This window comes from Mesoplodon densirostris, chromosome 1, assembly GCF_025265405.1.
Source record: "Mesoplodon densirostris isolate mMesDen1 chromosome 1, mMesDen1 primary haplotype, whole genome shotgun sequence".
NCBI classification, from domain to species: Eukaryota; Metazoa; Chordata; class Mammalia; order Artiodactyla; family Ziphiidae; genus Mesoplodon; species Mesoplodon densirostris.
In genome coordinates this window covers 61,841,997-61,858,098 of record NC_082661.1, presented here as the reverse complement: position 1 = coordinate 61,858,098, position 16,102 = coordinate 61,841,997, and the positions used below count along the sequence as shown (strand labels likewise).

The 16,102-nt window shown below is 42.9% G+C and overlaps 1 protein-coding gene across 1 annotated transcript in view; it reads right to left on the bottom strand.

The window, feature by feature from the left end:
• FAM184B (family with sequence similarity 184 member B) overlaps nt 1-16,102 on the bottom strand; it is a 120,812-nt gene that overhangs the window by 36,543 nt on the left and 68,167 nt on the right. Inside the window, exon 8 of the mRNA XM_060103848.1 lies at nt 8,488-8,594. Within this exon, the coding sequence (XP_059959831.1) occupies nt 8,488-8,594 (107 nt within the window). The remainder of the gene's footprint in view (nt 1-8,487; nt 8,595-16,102) is intronic.

The window sequence follows — 16,102 nt, the reverse complement described above, 5'->3', positions numbered from 1 at the left end:
CAAAATACCACAGACTGGGTTGCTTAAAAAGCAGAAACTCATTTTCTCATACTTCTGAAGGCTTGATGTCCACGATCAAGGTGTCAGCAGGTTTGGTTTCGCTAAGCCTTCTTCTAAGGCTTCTATTCTTCTGAAGCTTGCAGATAGCTATCTTCCTTCACCTTGTGTCCCCATGTGATTGTCCCTCTGTTGGCATTACCAGTGTGCTAATCTCCTCTTCTTATAAGGACATATTGGGTGAGGGCCAATCTAATGACCCCATTTAACTCAATCATCTATTTAAAGCCCTATCTCTAAATACATTCACATTCTAACATATTGGGGGTTAGGGCCTGAACATATGAATTTGGGGGGCAGGGCACAATTCAGCCAATAACAGTGTCTTTATGCTTAAATATCTCTCTTGAAGACAGCATATAGTAATGTCTTATCTTTTTTTTTTTTTTTTTTTTTTTGCGGTATGCGGGCCTCTCACTGTTGTGGCCTCTCCCGTTGCGGAGCACAGGCTCCGGATGCGCAGGCTCAGCGGCCATGGCTCACGGGCCCAGCCGCTCCGCGGCATATGGGATCCTCCCAGACCGGGGCACGAACCCGTATCCCCTGCATCGGCAGGCGGACTCTCAACCACTTGCGCCACCAGGGAGGCCCTGTCTTATCTTTTTATCCTCTCTGGCAATCTCTTTCTTTTTACTGATGTCTTTGTTTCATTTACATAGTAATTATTGAAATGACTGGGTTTAAATCTATATCTTCCTATTTGTTTTCTATTTGCCCAATCCTTTTTCTTATTGTTCCTCTGTTCTTCTTTTTCTATCTTCTTTTTTTTTTTTTTTTTTTTTTTTGCGGTACGCGGGCCTCTCACTGCCGTGGCCTCTCCCGTTGTGGAACACAGGCTCCGGACGCACAGGCTCAGCGGCCATGGCTCACGGGCCCAGCCGCTCCGCGGCATGTGGGATCTTCCCGGAACGGGGCACGAACCCGTGTCCCCTGCATCGGCAGGCGGACTCTCAACCACTGCGCCACCAGGGAAGCCCTTTTTCTATCTTCTTACCTGACAAATATTTTTTAGGATTCCAGTTTAGTTCTGTTATTGGATTTTTTTTTAGCTCTTCTTTGTATTCATGTTTAATGTTGCTCTATGGATTATAATTTCTATCCTTAACTTATCACAGCCTACTTAGAGTTAATATTTCATCTCTTCATATAAAATATAAGTCCCTTATAACACAATAATTCCATTAATCCCTGTTCTTTGTGCTAGTGTGGTTATATATTATTCAACTACATGCATTATGAACTCCATAATACAATGTTTATTATTATTATTATTAAGCTGTTAGATGTCTTTTAAAGAAATTAAGAGAAGGAACAACAGTAGTTTTTTATATTTACCTATACATTTACCATTTCTGATGCTCTTTCTTTTCTCCTGTAGATCCAAGTTTAAATTTGGTGTAATTTCCTTTCAGCTTTAATAAATTCCATTGCCGTTTATCATACTGCAGCTTAGCTGGTGAAAAATTCTCTTAGCTTTTATATACCTGAAAATGTTCTATTTCAGTCTCATTTTTGAAGGATATTTTCACTGGATTTAAAATTTGGACTTGACAAGTTGTTTTTTTTTTCCTTTTAGTACTTTAATGATATTGTTCCATAGTTTTCTGGCTTTCAGAAGAAAATAAGGCTAGAAGGCTGATGAGAAGTCAGTTGTCATTAGTATTTATGAAAAGTCAACTGTCCCCTATATGTAATTTGTCTTTTTAAAAAGCTAATTGCTTTAAGATTTGGGGGGGATATATTTTTTTCATCAGATTTTCTATGGTGTACCCAGGCATTGTTATCTTTGGATTTACTCTGTGGGGAGTTCACTGAGCTTCTTGAGTATGTAAATTGATATCCCACACCAGTTTGGGGGAATTTTCAGTCATTATTTTTCCAAATATTTTTTCCTCCTCCATTTTCTTTCCCTTTTTTCTCTTGGGCTCCAAATACATGCATATTAGACCATTTCATATTGTCCCACAAGTCAGGAAGAATCTCTTCATTTTAAAAAAATCTTTTTTTCCCCTAATTCTCTGAACAAGACACTTTCTACTGATTTGTCTTCAAGCTGCTAACTTTTCTTTCATGGTTTTAATTTGCTGTTAAGCCCATCCAATGAGGTTTTCATTATGGATATTGTACTTTACAGTTTTAGAATTTCCATTTGTTTCAAGATTTTCATTTCTCTGTTGAAATTCCCTATTTGTTCACTCATTATAACAATCTTTTCCTTTATGTCCCTGAACATAGCTCATACAACTGTTTTTAAGTCCTTGTCTGCTAATTCCAATATCTAGGTCATTTTAGGCTTTATTGGCTGATTTTTTTCTTGATTACAGGTCGCACTGTTCTGCTTTCTTCCACGTCTCATAATGTTTTCATCAAGTGCTCAATATTGTGGATAATACAATGTAGGGAGTCTGTACTATGAATTCCTTTCAAAAGTGTTGAGTTTTGTTATGACAGCCAGTTAAATTACTGAAGGCTCTTTCTGATCCTTTTACGCTTGGATTTGTCTTTTGTTAGGAGCAGGTATATTTCAACATTGTCCTTTGTTCTAGGGTGTGGCCCTTACCCTATAGGGTATGTTTCTTACTCCTAAAGTGTTACTTTTCTGAGGTCTCAACTAAATGCTCAGAGAGCTCAGAAAGGCTTTTTTATTCTGGCTGAGCTGAGACTCCAATGTCTGCTAGCATTTAATCTCTGGTATCTTCATTTTCCTCAGCACCATGGCAGCAGCACACTTCTAGGCCTCATGGAGTCTCATCTTGTACATGCTCACTCAAGCCCCTGGCAAGGACCTACAGAAAACTCTCATAGATTTCTGCCCTCTATTCCCCCAACATAGGATCCTCTCTTCTGGTATCCTACCTTACAAAGTCCAGCTGCTTTAGCAGCCCTGAGCCCTGACATCTGCCTGCTCAGCTCAGCTTGCCTCCAATTCTCTGCACTGTGGTTGGCACTGTCCCCAGGGAGAGAGGCAGGAGCAAATGTGGGGTGATTATAGGATTCAACTTATGTTTCCCTTCTGACGGACATGGTCCTTCTCTGCATATTGTCCTATTACTCAAAAGAGCTGTCTCATATATTTTGCTCAGTTTATAGTTGTTTACAGAAAGAGGGCAAGTCTAGTACCACTTACCCTGTCATGCCTGGAAGTGGAAGTTTCAGTCCTTATAATTGAGTATTAAAGGAGAGAGTGACCTTGGAAAAGTAGAAAAACTGTGGAACTTCATGTGGCACATAAGAACAGCTGCCCTAAGTTGAGATGTAGTTAAAAGCATGAGTTCTGGAGCCAGAGAAACTATCATCTGGATCCTACCATCTACCGGCAGTGTAAGTAGATGGGCAAGTTACTTAACTTCTCTGTTCTTCAGTTTCCCTCATCTTTAAAATGAAGTACTTCAGGGACTTCCTGGGTGGTGCAGTGGTTAAGAATCTGCCTGCCAATGGAGGGGACATGGGTTCGAGCCTTAGTCTGGGAAGATCCCACATGCCATGGAGCAACTAAGCCCGTGTGCCACAACTACTGAGCCTGCACTCTAGAGCCTGTAAGCCACAACTACTGAGCCCGCATGCCACAACTACTGAAGCCCGCGAGCCTAGAGCCCGTGCTCCGCAATGAGAAGACACTGCAATGAGAAGCCCGCGCATCGCAATGAAGAGTAGCCCCAGCTTGCCACAGCTAGAGAAAGCCCACGCGCAGCAGCAAAGACCCAATGCAGCCAAAAATAAATAAATAAATAAATTCATTAAAAAAATTAAAATAAAATGAAGTACTTCAATAATGGTGTCTACCTAATGAAGATGAAATGGGTTAATCCAACATTCAGTAAATATTTATTTTCATCATCATCATTATTCTCTGGAACACCACTAATGGGAATTCCCCTCTCTTACTCCATTTTATTGCCCCAAATTCCCTCATACCCTAAAAACCTGATCTTATCCTACCATCTCTCACAAAGCAAGCTATAGCTAACTCTCCTGACTCCCCATGCTCCCTTTGAAGTTGATTGTGACCTGCTACCCCCGCCACCTTAAATCAACAGCCAATGGAAAAGCCACCTCCCTCTTAGAGCCACCATGCCAAACGTTCCCTGACAAGCATCCTTCAAGGGGTTAACTACTGAATATGCAGCCTCACCCCTTAAAGGAGCCAATGAGTTTGTTCTGTCCTACAGCCTCTAACCTTGGATCTTTCTATTCCTTTCTCATCACTGCTTAGTCCTTACACCCCCACTTAAACCACTGTGGAAGAAGCTTACAGACCCCACACCCTCCTCATTTGGTTCTATAGTTGAGGAACCCCTTTATCAATATAGCTATGTGGGAGAAAAAGACAAGTCTGTTGTAACTACCACTGCTGTTGCTCTGCCCAGCGTCTTCTCCTTGGGGAAGCCTTTCCTCTTTCCATGGTGGCCCTGTTTAGTCCACGGGTTTGGGTGCAGCTAACATTGCCCTCATCATTAGCTGGCCCCAGGGAAGGGCATGTGACACATACCTGAACAATCAGAGCCAGGCATCTCCTTGGCCAGAAAGACTGGCTCAGAGATGCACATGTGCCCCAAGCTGGGCCCCTTAGAAACCTCTTTGAAATTCCTGCCAGTATTTTCACAGTAAAGATTATTTCTTTCCCTTTGGAATTGTGAGTTTTAAACAGGCCAAGATTTGTGGCTGCCAGTGGTAAGTGACAGTACCAGGATTCAGTCTGGAGGCCTGACTCCAGAGTCTGTGCTTTTTAACTTCTATGGTTCTACACCTCATAGATCCTGAGACAGAATCTGGAGGGACCTGTGGAAGTATTATTAGCTGAAGAGTTCACTGGACTATAGGGTACCTGACACTGCCATTGATATGATATGATTAGGAGTGTAGGCTCTGTTTCCTCAGTGCTATAAGTGTTTCTGCCCCCTCAAAATTCATATTTTGAAGCCTATTGCCCAATATAATGGTATTAAGAAATGAGGCCTTTGGATTCTTTACAGACCTAGAACAAAAAATCTTAAAATTTGTATGGAGACACAAAAGACCCTGAATAGCCAAAGCAGTCTTGAGGGAAAAGAACAGAGCTGGAGGAATCAGATTCCCTGACTTCACACTATACTACAAAGCTACAGTAATCAAGACAATATGGTACTGGCACAAAAACAGAAATATAGATCAATGGAACAGGATAGAAAGCCCAGAGATAAACCCATGCACCTATGGTCAACTAATCTATGACAAAGGAGGCAAGGACATTCAATGGAGAAAAGACAGTCTCTTCAATAAGTGGTGCTGGGAAAACTGGACATCTACATGTAAAAGAATGAAATTACAACACTCCCTAACACCATACACACAAATAAACTCGAAATGGATTAGAGATCTAAATGTAAGTCCAGACACTATAAAACTCTTAGAGGAAAACATAGGAAGAACACTCTTTGACATAAATCACAGCAAGATCTTTTTTGATCCACCTCCTAGAGTAATGGAAATAAAAACAAAAATAAACAAATGGGACCTAATGAAACTTAAAAGCCTTTGCAAAGCAAACTACAAACAAGACGAAAACACAATCCTCAGAATGGGAGAAAATATTTGCAAATGAATCAATGGACAAAGGATTAATCTCCAAAATATATAAACAGCTCATGCAGCTCAATATTAAAAAAACAAACAACTCAATCCAAAAATGGGCAGAAGACCTAAATAGACATTTCTCCAAAGAAGACATACAGATGGCCAAGAAGCACATGAAAAGCTGCTCAACATCACTAATTATTAGAGAAATGCAAATCAAAACTACCATGAGGTATCACCTCACACCAGTCAGAATGGGCATCATCAGAAAATCTGCAAACAACAAAAGCTGGAGAGGGTGTGGAGAAAAGGGAACCCTCTTGCACTGTTGGTGGGAATGTAAATTGATACAGCCACTATGGAGAACAGTATGGAGGTTCCTTAAAAAACTAAAAATAGAATTACCATATGACCCAGCAATCCCACTACTGGGCATACACACAAAAAAAGACATAATTCAAAAAGACACGTGCACCCCAATGTTCATTGCAGCACTATTTACAATAGCCAGGACATGGAAGCAACCTAAGTGTCCATCGACAGATGAGTGGATAAAGAAGATGTGGTACATATATACGATGGAATATTACTCAGCCACAAAAAGGAATGAAATTGAGTCATTTGTAGAGACGTGGATGGATCTAGAGACTGTCATACAGAGTGCAGTCAGAAAGAGAAAAACAAATATAGTATATTAATGCATATATGTGGAACCTAGAAAAATGGTACAATTTTTTCAGGGCAGAAATTGAGATACAGATGTACAGAACAAACGTATGGACACCAAGGCAGGAAAGTGGCAGTGGGGGGTGGTGGTGGGATGAATTGGGAGATTGGAATTTACACGTATACACTAACATGTATAAAATGGATAACTAATAAGAACCTGCTGTATAAAATAAATAAATAAAATAAAATTCAATAAATAAATAAATAAATGTGAATACCCATTTAAAAAAAAGAAAAAAAAAAGAAATGAGGGCTTTGGAAAGTGATTAGATCATGAGGGTGAAACCCTCATGAATGGGATTAGTGCCTTTATAAAAGAGACCCTAGACAACTCCCTTGCCCTTCCACCTTGTGAAGACACAGTGAAAAGATGCTTTCTATAAGCTAGAAAGTGAGCCCTCACAAGACACAGAATCTGCCATCACCTTGACCTTCGACTTTCCAGCCTCCAGAACCGTAGAAATAATTTTCTGTTGCTCAGAAGCCACTGCTAATCACTCCAAATGGACTATGGCAACCAACTACTTGAAGAGCTGCCAGATGGTAGCATGGCTTCCATGTCATCTGTCAGGACCCCACACAGCCGTTGATTAGTGTGGGGCAGTGGATTATAACTGTGGTGGCCTCAGAATCACCTGGGAAGCTTTCTCAAAAGACATAGGGCTGGGATGTACCCAGACCCACTGTATCAGAATCTTGTGAGGTGGTGTGACAGATCATTATTGTTCAGCAAATATTCACTCTCCCCTTCCTCTGCCTTGTGTGATGCTATGGATTGAATTGTGTCTCCCCAAATTTACATGTTGAAGCTCCAATCACCAATGGTGGTATTTGGAAATAAGGCCATGGGAGGTAATTAGGTCAGGCCAGTGGAGCCCTCATGGTGAGATTAGTGTCCTTATAAGAAGAGACACAAGAGAGACCTCCTCCCACACTGTCTGCTGCCTTTCTCTTCACCATGTGAGGACACAAGAAGAAGATGGCCATGTGCAAACCAGGAAGAGAGTTCTCACCAGGAACTGAATGGACTAGCACCTTGATCTTAGACTCCCCAGCCTCCAGATCTGTGGGAAATAAACTTCTATTGTATGGTATTTTGTTATAGCAGCCCAAGCTAACTAAGACATGTGGCAAGCATATGCTCCTCTGCCTAGGGATATTAATTTTGGTCATGTGACTTGCTTTGGCCGATGGAATGTGGGTAAAAATGAGAGAATGCAGTTCTGAGTGTAGGCTTTAAGAGGCACTGCATGTTTCCATCAGCTTTTTTGTGTTTCTTCCCTTTACCATGACAACAACATGCCCTGGAGAGGCTAATCCATCAGTCTCAGTCCCAGCATGGGAAGGCATCTGAGCAGACTTAAAACTCTACCCATGGTTTGGGGCAAAGCAATAACAGCTGACTCTCAGTCAGGAGCCAAGCTCATATAAAAATATCAGAGCTTGGCAGAGCCAAGAATAAAGATAGCTGACCTATGAGCTAAAACCACCGATATTTTGGGAATGTTGGTTACAACAGCAAAAGCTGACTAATATAGGTGATAAAGGTGGGAGATTTCCACTCAGTGACTAGGCTCCCTCATCTCCCTTACTTAGTTAAGAACACTTGGAAGAACAGGGAGCAGAGGTTTGGGGACAGTCCAGGTCTGTCTGACTTTGGGGCAGTTTATTAACCCTTTTGAATTTCAGGTTCTTTTTTTTTTTTTTTTTTTTTTTGGTATGTGGGCCTCTCACTGCTGCAGCCCCTCCCGCTGTGGAGCACAGGCTCCAGACGCGCAGGCCCAGCAGCCACGGCTCATGGGCCCAGCCGCTCCACGGCATGCGGGATTCCCCCGGACCAGGGCACGAACCCACATCCCCTGCATCGGCAGGAGGACCCCCAACCACTGTGCCACCAGGGAAGCCCCTGAATTTCAGGTTCTTAATACACAAAATGGTCCCTCTGGGTTGTTGTGACAATTAAATAAGATAATTCAGGTAAAGTCCATAGCTGTGCTGGAGGCATACAAGACATGTCTGTTCCCTCCCTAAGCATCATGCAGGGGGCTGTGATAAACACGTGAGGACAGAATGAATGAATGAATGAATCCTTCCAACTCTGAGTCCTCATTCACTGGAGCCCTCAGAAGCCTGCCTGACCTCCTGTACCTTTCCTCTCCATCGCTGTGGGTTCCTTCTTCAGCTGCTAACTTATCTTGAAACTCTTCTCCTCTGGGCAGAGTCTGAGAAGGTTCATTCGGCCTCAAGCATGGATCCTAAGGCAAAAACAGTTGCAAGATGAGACGAAGTACAGTGCTCTGAGTCAACCTGGGGTTTATCAAACCAGAGAGTGGAGGAGAAAGAGCCCCCTGCAATCCAGTGGCAGTGCCCAGCTCACAGGCCTGTGATGATTCAGTGCTGAGCCCCCTGCCTTGCTTAGGAGCAGTGTCAGCCCTTATCCCTGTGTCCTGTTTCCAGTCTACCAAGCAAGTCACACAGCTGACGAAATTAAACCGTGGAGAGAGGAAGTAGCTTGTCCACGGTTCCCACCAGTGAGGAGTGGAAATGAAATGCCATCAGGGAATCTGACCCTGCTGTGGGGATCTGAGAACAGTGCCAGCAACAGCCACTGGTCTATAATTGGGAGCAACTGGTATTATTATACCCATTTTACAGGTGGCAGTCTGCTACATCTTATCACACAGGATCAGAAAACATGGAACTTGACCAGAAGCTCTGAGAAATGGGGTATAGTGGGAGGACAATATGGAAACCATGAGGTAATAATGAGGCTTCGGAATTTTCTATGAGGTTGAATTTGTCTGTTATCATTTCCCCTTTCTGCAGAGATAGAAAGGTGAAGACTTTCTTATTTTGATTCTTCTACTTGTTACAGTAACCACTGTCCATGGAAAACAGGGTAAGACAGGCTAGGACAGATTTCTTTGTTGAGAAATCTCATTAAATAATAATAAATTGCAACCTGGGCTTCCTGCTAACTATGTGCCTGGCCTTGAGCCAGTCTTGTCTTTTTTTCTGGACCTGAGCTTCATCAGCTGTAAAACAAAGGGGTTGGTTACATCTGTGGTTTTCAAACTGTGCTCCAGGGACCCTGGGAGATGCCCTCGGGGGTGAGAGGGGCAAAGCTGAGGCTGGAAGATGGGGCCTTCGGCTCCCCTCCCCACTTGACACAGAATGAAACTGCTTTGGTTGCCTTCCATGTACACTAATGTCTATGAAAGGCCACCAGTGTCAAGGCCAATGGTGACCTCCACGTTGCCAAATCCAATGGTCACTCCTCAAGCCTCAGCTAACGGGACCTCTCTGCAGAACTGGAAATATGTGATCACTCCCTCCTCCATGCAGCCCCCTTTCCTGGGTTTCCGCCTCTCTTGCAGCTGCTCCTTTTCGGTCTCCTCTGCTAAAACCTCCTCCTCCCCTGCCCTAGACCTCAGTCCTTGGACTTCTCTTTTCTCTCTCACTCCCTAGTGTCTCATCTAATTCCACGGATACTGATGACAAACAAATTTATCTCTATTTCCAAGTTTCCCCCTAAAGTCTGGACTTGTATGTCCAACTGCCCTCTGGATATCTCCTGGATGCTTAATAAGCTTCTCAAAACTGTCACACGTCCAGAACTGAACTCTTGGTCTCACTTCCTCCAAACGACAAGCTGCTTCCTCCAAACCTGCTACAGGGCCTTTGCACTGGTTGTTCCCGCTGCCTGCAATGATCCACTCTGTGATATTTATGTGCTTCCTCACTTCAGTCACCACCAACAAGAATCCTTCCCTTGTTTAAAGCTTGGGCTCTGGCAGCAGACTGCCTATGATTAAATCCCAGTTCTTCTTATTGATGATGTAACTTTGGGAAAATTACTTAGGTTGTCGTGAGGATTAAATGCATGTAAATGTAAACGAATGTAACATCCTTGGAACAATATTAGCTACACAGTAAGTACTCAAAATAACAATCCCCAGTATTATTCTCTGACTACCTTTCTCTAAAATAACACCCCCTCTCACTTTCTTTTTCCCACCTTGCTGTATGACCTCACTGTTTGTTTTCCGGTGACATTAATTGTCTACTTTTTTATTCTGGTTCCCTCACTGGAAGGTAAGCCCCATGAGGGCAGGGACTCTGCTCTGTTTTACCACTGTTTTCCTGGTTCCAAGGACAGAGTGTGGCACATGGTTACGCTCGGTAAACATGACATAAATAAACCCAAATAACTCACAGGCCACTCTAGGACAGCAGGAGAACCATTTTCTCCCACACTCACCCCGCACTCCCATCACGTCCCCTGGGGGCAACAGCTGGGACTAACTGCACTTCTCATGAGAAATCTGCAGGGCACGTGGCTGGAAGGTGTGGGTGTAGGGATGGCTGTGGCCCAAACTTTGGGTGTTTTCCAGCTCTGCTCAGGAGCCCTTAGTGTCTTCGTAATTCTTAAGTTCTGAGAACTTTGTGGTATCTCTAAATGGGACAAAATCTTGATCCCATGTGATGTTGGACCCCTCCGAAGAATCAGGGTGGAGGGGCATTCGGGAAGTGACTGTCCACCCCTGCCTGGAGGACCTGTCCAGAGTGCCCAGCAGCAGAGCTTGTTAGAGGCTAAGGGGCCATTCTGCCTCCACAGCCATTCTACCTAAGCCCTTGTCTTCCCTTTGTGGGTGATGTGTTCTGAGCCAACGTAGTTAAGTCAGAGCTACGTTTCCCAGGATTCCCTTCCCTGCATATTCTGGGTCAGCTGACTTTGTGCAAGGTCTGGAAGATGAGCACAAAGCAGCAGCCTTTATCTTTCTAAGCCTCTGGATGACTGATGCAGGGCGCCAGGGGTGGCTGGAGCTCACGCGCACCGTCACCAATCTGCTGGCTCAGCTTGGTGGACTGGGCAGTTTGGGAGCTCTTAGCTCTTCTGCCTCCTGCTGGACCGTCCCTAGGCTTCTCCGTGTCCTGGGCCAAGGGCACGTTTGGCTCTATGATGAAGGATGCCAGACTCTCCCACAGGTCACACGTACCACCAAAGCTGGAGCTTCATCAGCCTCAGAAACTGACACTGTTCCAGCTCAGTTTCAGGGTTGCATTCGCCCTTGGTCTTCCCCATTCTACATCTTTCCTTCTTTCCTTCTGGCTGCCTGCCCTGCTTTAGGCCCACTTTAAGCCCCACACCGGATTCCGGAGCAACAGTTGAACATAAAGTATTTAGCTGGCTCCCACAATTATGTCAGGTTATTTCCCAAAAGGAATTCCATATTCTATATCATTTCTAGTAATTTGTTTCTCTGATCAAACCCTAACTGATGCACACTCTTTAACCTCCAGACCCCACTTATCCTTCAAAGCTCTACTCAACTGTCACTTCCTCCATGAAGCCTTCACAATCTCTTTTGTTGCAATTACACTCTTTCTTCTCAAAGTTCCCATAACAATTATTTTGGTACCATAATTTGTTCACAATATTTACTGGTCATTTACTACGTTCCAGGCACTGTTCCAGGACACAGCAATAAATGAAACAGACAAAAGCTTTTTTCCTTTGTATTAGTTATAGAAGTGTTCTCTCTCTCCCATCCTGGAATATAAATGAGGGTAAAAGTAATCCCAGATATAGTTTTCAAATTGTTACAAGTCCTACAGCCAGTAACTAAGAACGTTCAGCATGGCCATTGTCCATTGCCTGAATCCTCTCTCTTCAGTGTTTGTAACTGGATACTGAAGTCTAACTGGTTGACATGTTCTAGGTGCAGGACCCAGTGAGTTTAGTTCATTGCTGTGCACTTTCAAAAATGATGTCACTGACCAGCTTACAACCTCCACATGGACCTGAGGCTGAAAGGACCACCTTTGCCTTGTACTTTCATGTATTTTGGGCATTGAAGTATCTTGGCGCTCTCCAATTCTTATAAAGCCCAGAAGCAAAGATCATAATCTAAGCAAAAGAGCTTTGTGAGACAACTGTTATAAACACATGTTCTGTATAATGTGGGGAAAATTGCACAGTAAATATGGAACAACAACAAAAAATCAGAATAGCATAATACTACACTATAAATATACATGATGATCAAAGTTAATTAGGTCCAGGTTTCAAAAGGAAAATGGCAGGTTACAAGGAAATTTTAGTAAATAGAAAGCACAAAATATATGGCCAAAACAATCCAAATGGTACCAGTAATCACAATAAATAAGAATTGGCTCAATTCAACATGAACATCTCTACACTGGTAAAAGGAATCATTCACTAAAAAGCTCTAATAATGAAACTAGGCACCTAACAACAGAGACTGAAAACATAAGGCAAAATGTACAGAAATGTAGGGAGAAATAAGCAAATTTATAGTGGGAGACTTTAATGCATACCTCTCAGAGACTCATATATCAGGTACACAAAATGAGCTAGGATATGAAAGATTTGAACAAGATTAATAAGCTAATCCTAATAGCTAAAAAAGAATAGTAATCACTGCTAATGTTTATATGATGCTTAGTGTGCACCAGGCCCTCAAGTCTCTGAGGTGTGAATCATTCCATTTTAAAGGTGATGAAACTGAAGCAGGAGAGGATATGTACCTTGCCCTAGGTCATACAGTGAATATATCACAGAACTAGAATTCAAATATATAAACTTTAACAACCAAACTGAGACTACTTCTTTGCTATCACATAGGAAACATTAAAAAAAACTGACCCCACAGCAGGCTACAAAGCAAATCTCAATATAGTCCAGAGTGTTGACATTCTACAGACCATATTATCTAATGACAATGCAATAAAATTAGAAAACAATAAGAAAGTAGGTTTAAAAATGAGACAAACTTCAAAACTCTGGGATGCAGCTAAAGATATATACTTAGAGGGAAATTCATAGCCTTAAACATATTTATTAGAGAACATTTAAGAAGTTAGAAAAAGGATAACATAATAAACCTAAAGTAAGTAGAAGGAAAGAGGTATGAAAGACAAAATTAATGACGTAGAAAAAGATAGATCTGACCAACATATCTGAAAGCTGGCTTTTTGAAAAGACACATCAAACTTGTAGTAAGACTGATCAAGGAAAAAGGGAGAAGGAACTTAAAGCAACATGAATAATGGACAAAGATCTCACAACAGTTATTATGGAGATGAAAAAGAAGTTCAAATGTACTCTGAGCCACTGTGAAGACCATGAAAGAAAATGTGCAGGATATAACTTCTGGGCTACCTTATCGACCACTGATATATTTAAAGGCATCCTGGGCAGGAGTCCAGAAACAGGAGAGGATGGAAAATGCTTAAAAAGGCTGATGATGCACTCAGATGCCTACACCAGCTCCCCACTTTATAGCATTCATCCATTTCCATACATTAACTCATGGATGTCTTCAACTCAGTGAGGTGGGCAGGAAAGACACCACCATCCTTGTGTTATAGAGGGGGATCTAAAATCAGAGAAGTCTAGCGACTTGTCTCAGGTCACACAGCCACTGGAGAACAGCACAGGACTGGACTCCTGGGTCATCCCACTACCATTCGTGTCATTCCATGTGACTGCACCGGCACTCGGCTATGCTGTTAGCATGATCACCAGCTGCCAGTGTCAGGGCCTAACTGGGTGAGTTCAAACTGGGTGGTACAAAAATGCTGCTGAGAAGTATCTAAAAAGAGACACTCAAAATCAACCTGAGAGATGAAGGCTGTTTCCCAAATCAACAGGGAGGTAAACTCGGTAATCTTTTCTGTTTCTGTTCAGTTGTTTCCAGCCCCCATGACACCAGAGACAAGAGCATCCTTCCTCCAAAAAGGGAGATGAATCCTCCCCCTCCCCGCAAGTAACTGAAGGGCCCCGGTGTTCTTCTAAATCATCCTCTGGCCAAGGTTAATTTTTGAAGGTGTTCCTAATCTAACTCAGAATGGCACCCTCAGTTCCATTCATTCAGTTGTCATGTCATGGATCAGTAATGTACAAGGAAGTGTAAACATCTGCTACATTCAGGTATGTTAAGTGCTGGAAGGATAAAGATTAATGAGATGCAGTTCTTGATTTCAACAAACTAATGGTTCATCACAGGGGACCAACAGACCATATAAATGGCAAAAACATTCCCTTCCTTCACCAACCCCCTTTCTGTACTTGGTGTTTTGGGTCAAAGTGCATCATTCAAAAGGCGCTGGGATGCCATCTGAGTATTTCTCAAATGGACTTGACCATGGAAATGAACAGCTGGCTGAAAGAGCACTTTCAAGCCCACCAATACTCATTTCTCTGAATTCCAAATGGAGCAGACTCTCCAACCTCCCTTTTCTGCTTGTCTGCTTGCGATCCCAGTGAGTTCCTCCCAGGACCAACCCTGAGCCACTCTCGGTGTATCCTGAGTTAATTGCCCCTAATTCATACTCTTGGGTTCCCCATCAGGCATTTCTCAGGCTCTGCCCAGGGCTCTCTCCATTGTTAAAGTGTGCACAGAAAAATAAATAACTCTGCTTCTCCTCGAACCATCCACTGCAAAAGCCTCCTCCTAACTCCCCCCAAGCAAATGGCTGTTTATTTTAAACCCACGTTCACATTAGGTCTTCATCTTTCATCTTTTAGGCAATGAACCTCACCTAGATTGTTTCTATTTTAAAGGAATACCCATGCCCAGGAAATCACCTGGAAGGAAATATTGAAAGTCATTCTCAAGTTCATTTGACAATCTTTCAAAGGTAGCATTACGTACATCTTAAAATAGAACACCTAATGCAATGGGGTTTTGCTGAAATGGTTACAGGGGACTGTAATAGATACTACAAAGTCACCTTACATTTATAGACTCTATAACAGTTTTGAAAAGTTCCTTCATGTGCTTTCTTCTGTTCATTACAAGTCTCTGGAGGGGTGGAGGGCAGGGATTATCACTGCCATGTTACTAATGAGAAGCGGTATCGAATCGTGGTTTGGGCCCTGGTGCTGCTCTTTGGGCCTCAGTCTCCCTATCTGTAAAGCAAGGATAATAATAACACTTGCCTTGGGACTTCCCTGGTGGACCAGTGGCTAAGACTCTGCACTCCCAATGCAGGGGACCCGGGTTTGATCCCTGATCAGGGAACTAGATCCCACTTGCTGCAACTAAGAGTTCACATGCTGCAGCGAAGATCCCGCATGCAAAGATCCCACGTGCCATCCCACTTGCCACAACTAAGAGTTCACATGCTGCAGTGAAGATCCCGCATGCAAAGATCCCACATGCCGCAACTAAGACCCGGCTCAGCCAAATAAATAAATAAATAAATAAATAAATAAACAAATAAATAAATAAATAACACTTGCCTCATAGGGTTGTTGTGGGATTGTGTGCTGCACTACATTATTGGTACTTGATCTATGTTTGCCACTAGGAGTAGTGAGGAAACTGATCTCAGATAATTACATAATATTTACTTCCTGCATTTGAAATGGAGCTCTCCAAGGAGCAGGACTGGGCCTCACTCAGCCCAGCATCCAGCCCCGTGCCTTGCATAGTGATAGCACTCATAAATACTTGTTGAGGCGAAATGACTTGACTAATAATGACCACAAATGACTCTCCTTTTTCTTCTGGAGATGGTGCAGGCAGGGATCTATGAAAACTTTGCCCCTTCTCTGCCCCCGGTTCACTGTGACCCAGGCACCAGAAACTTCCAGAAAAAAAAGTTGCCTTTAGAATTACCAACACTGACATGGCTTTCTGGAAATCAGTGAAGAATACTGTGAACCTAAGAGAATCAAGGAGACTAGACATGAGAGACCAGGACAAAAGGCTCAGTGGAGTCTCAGCTGTCT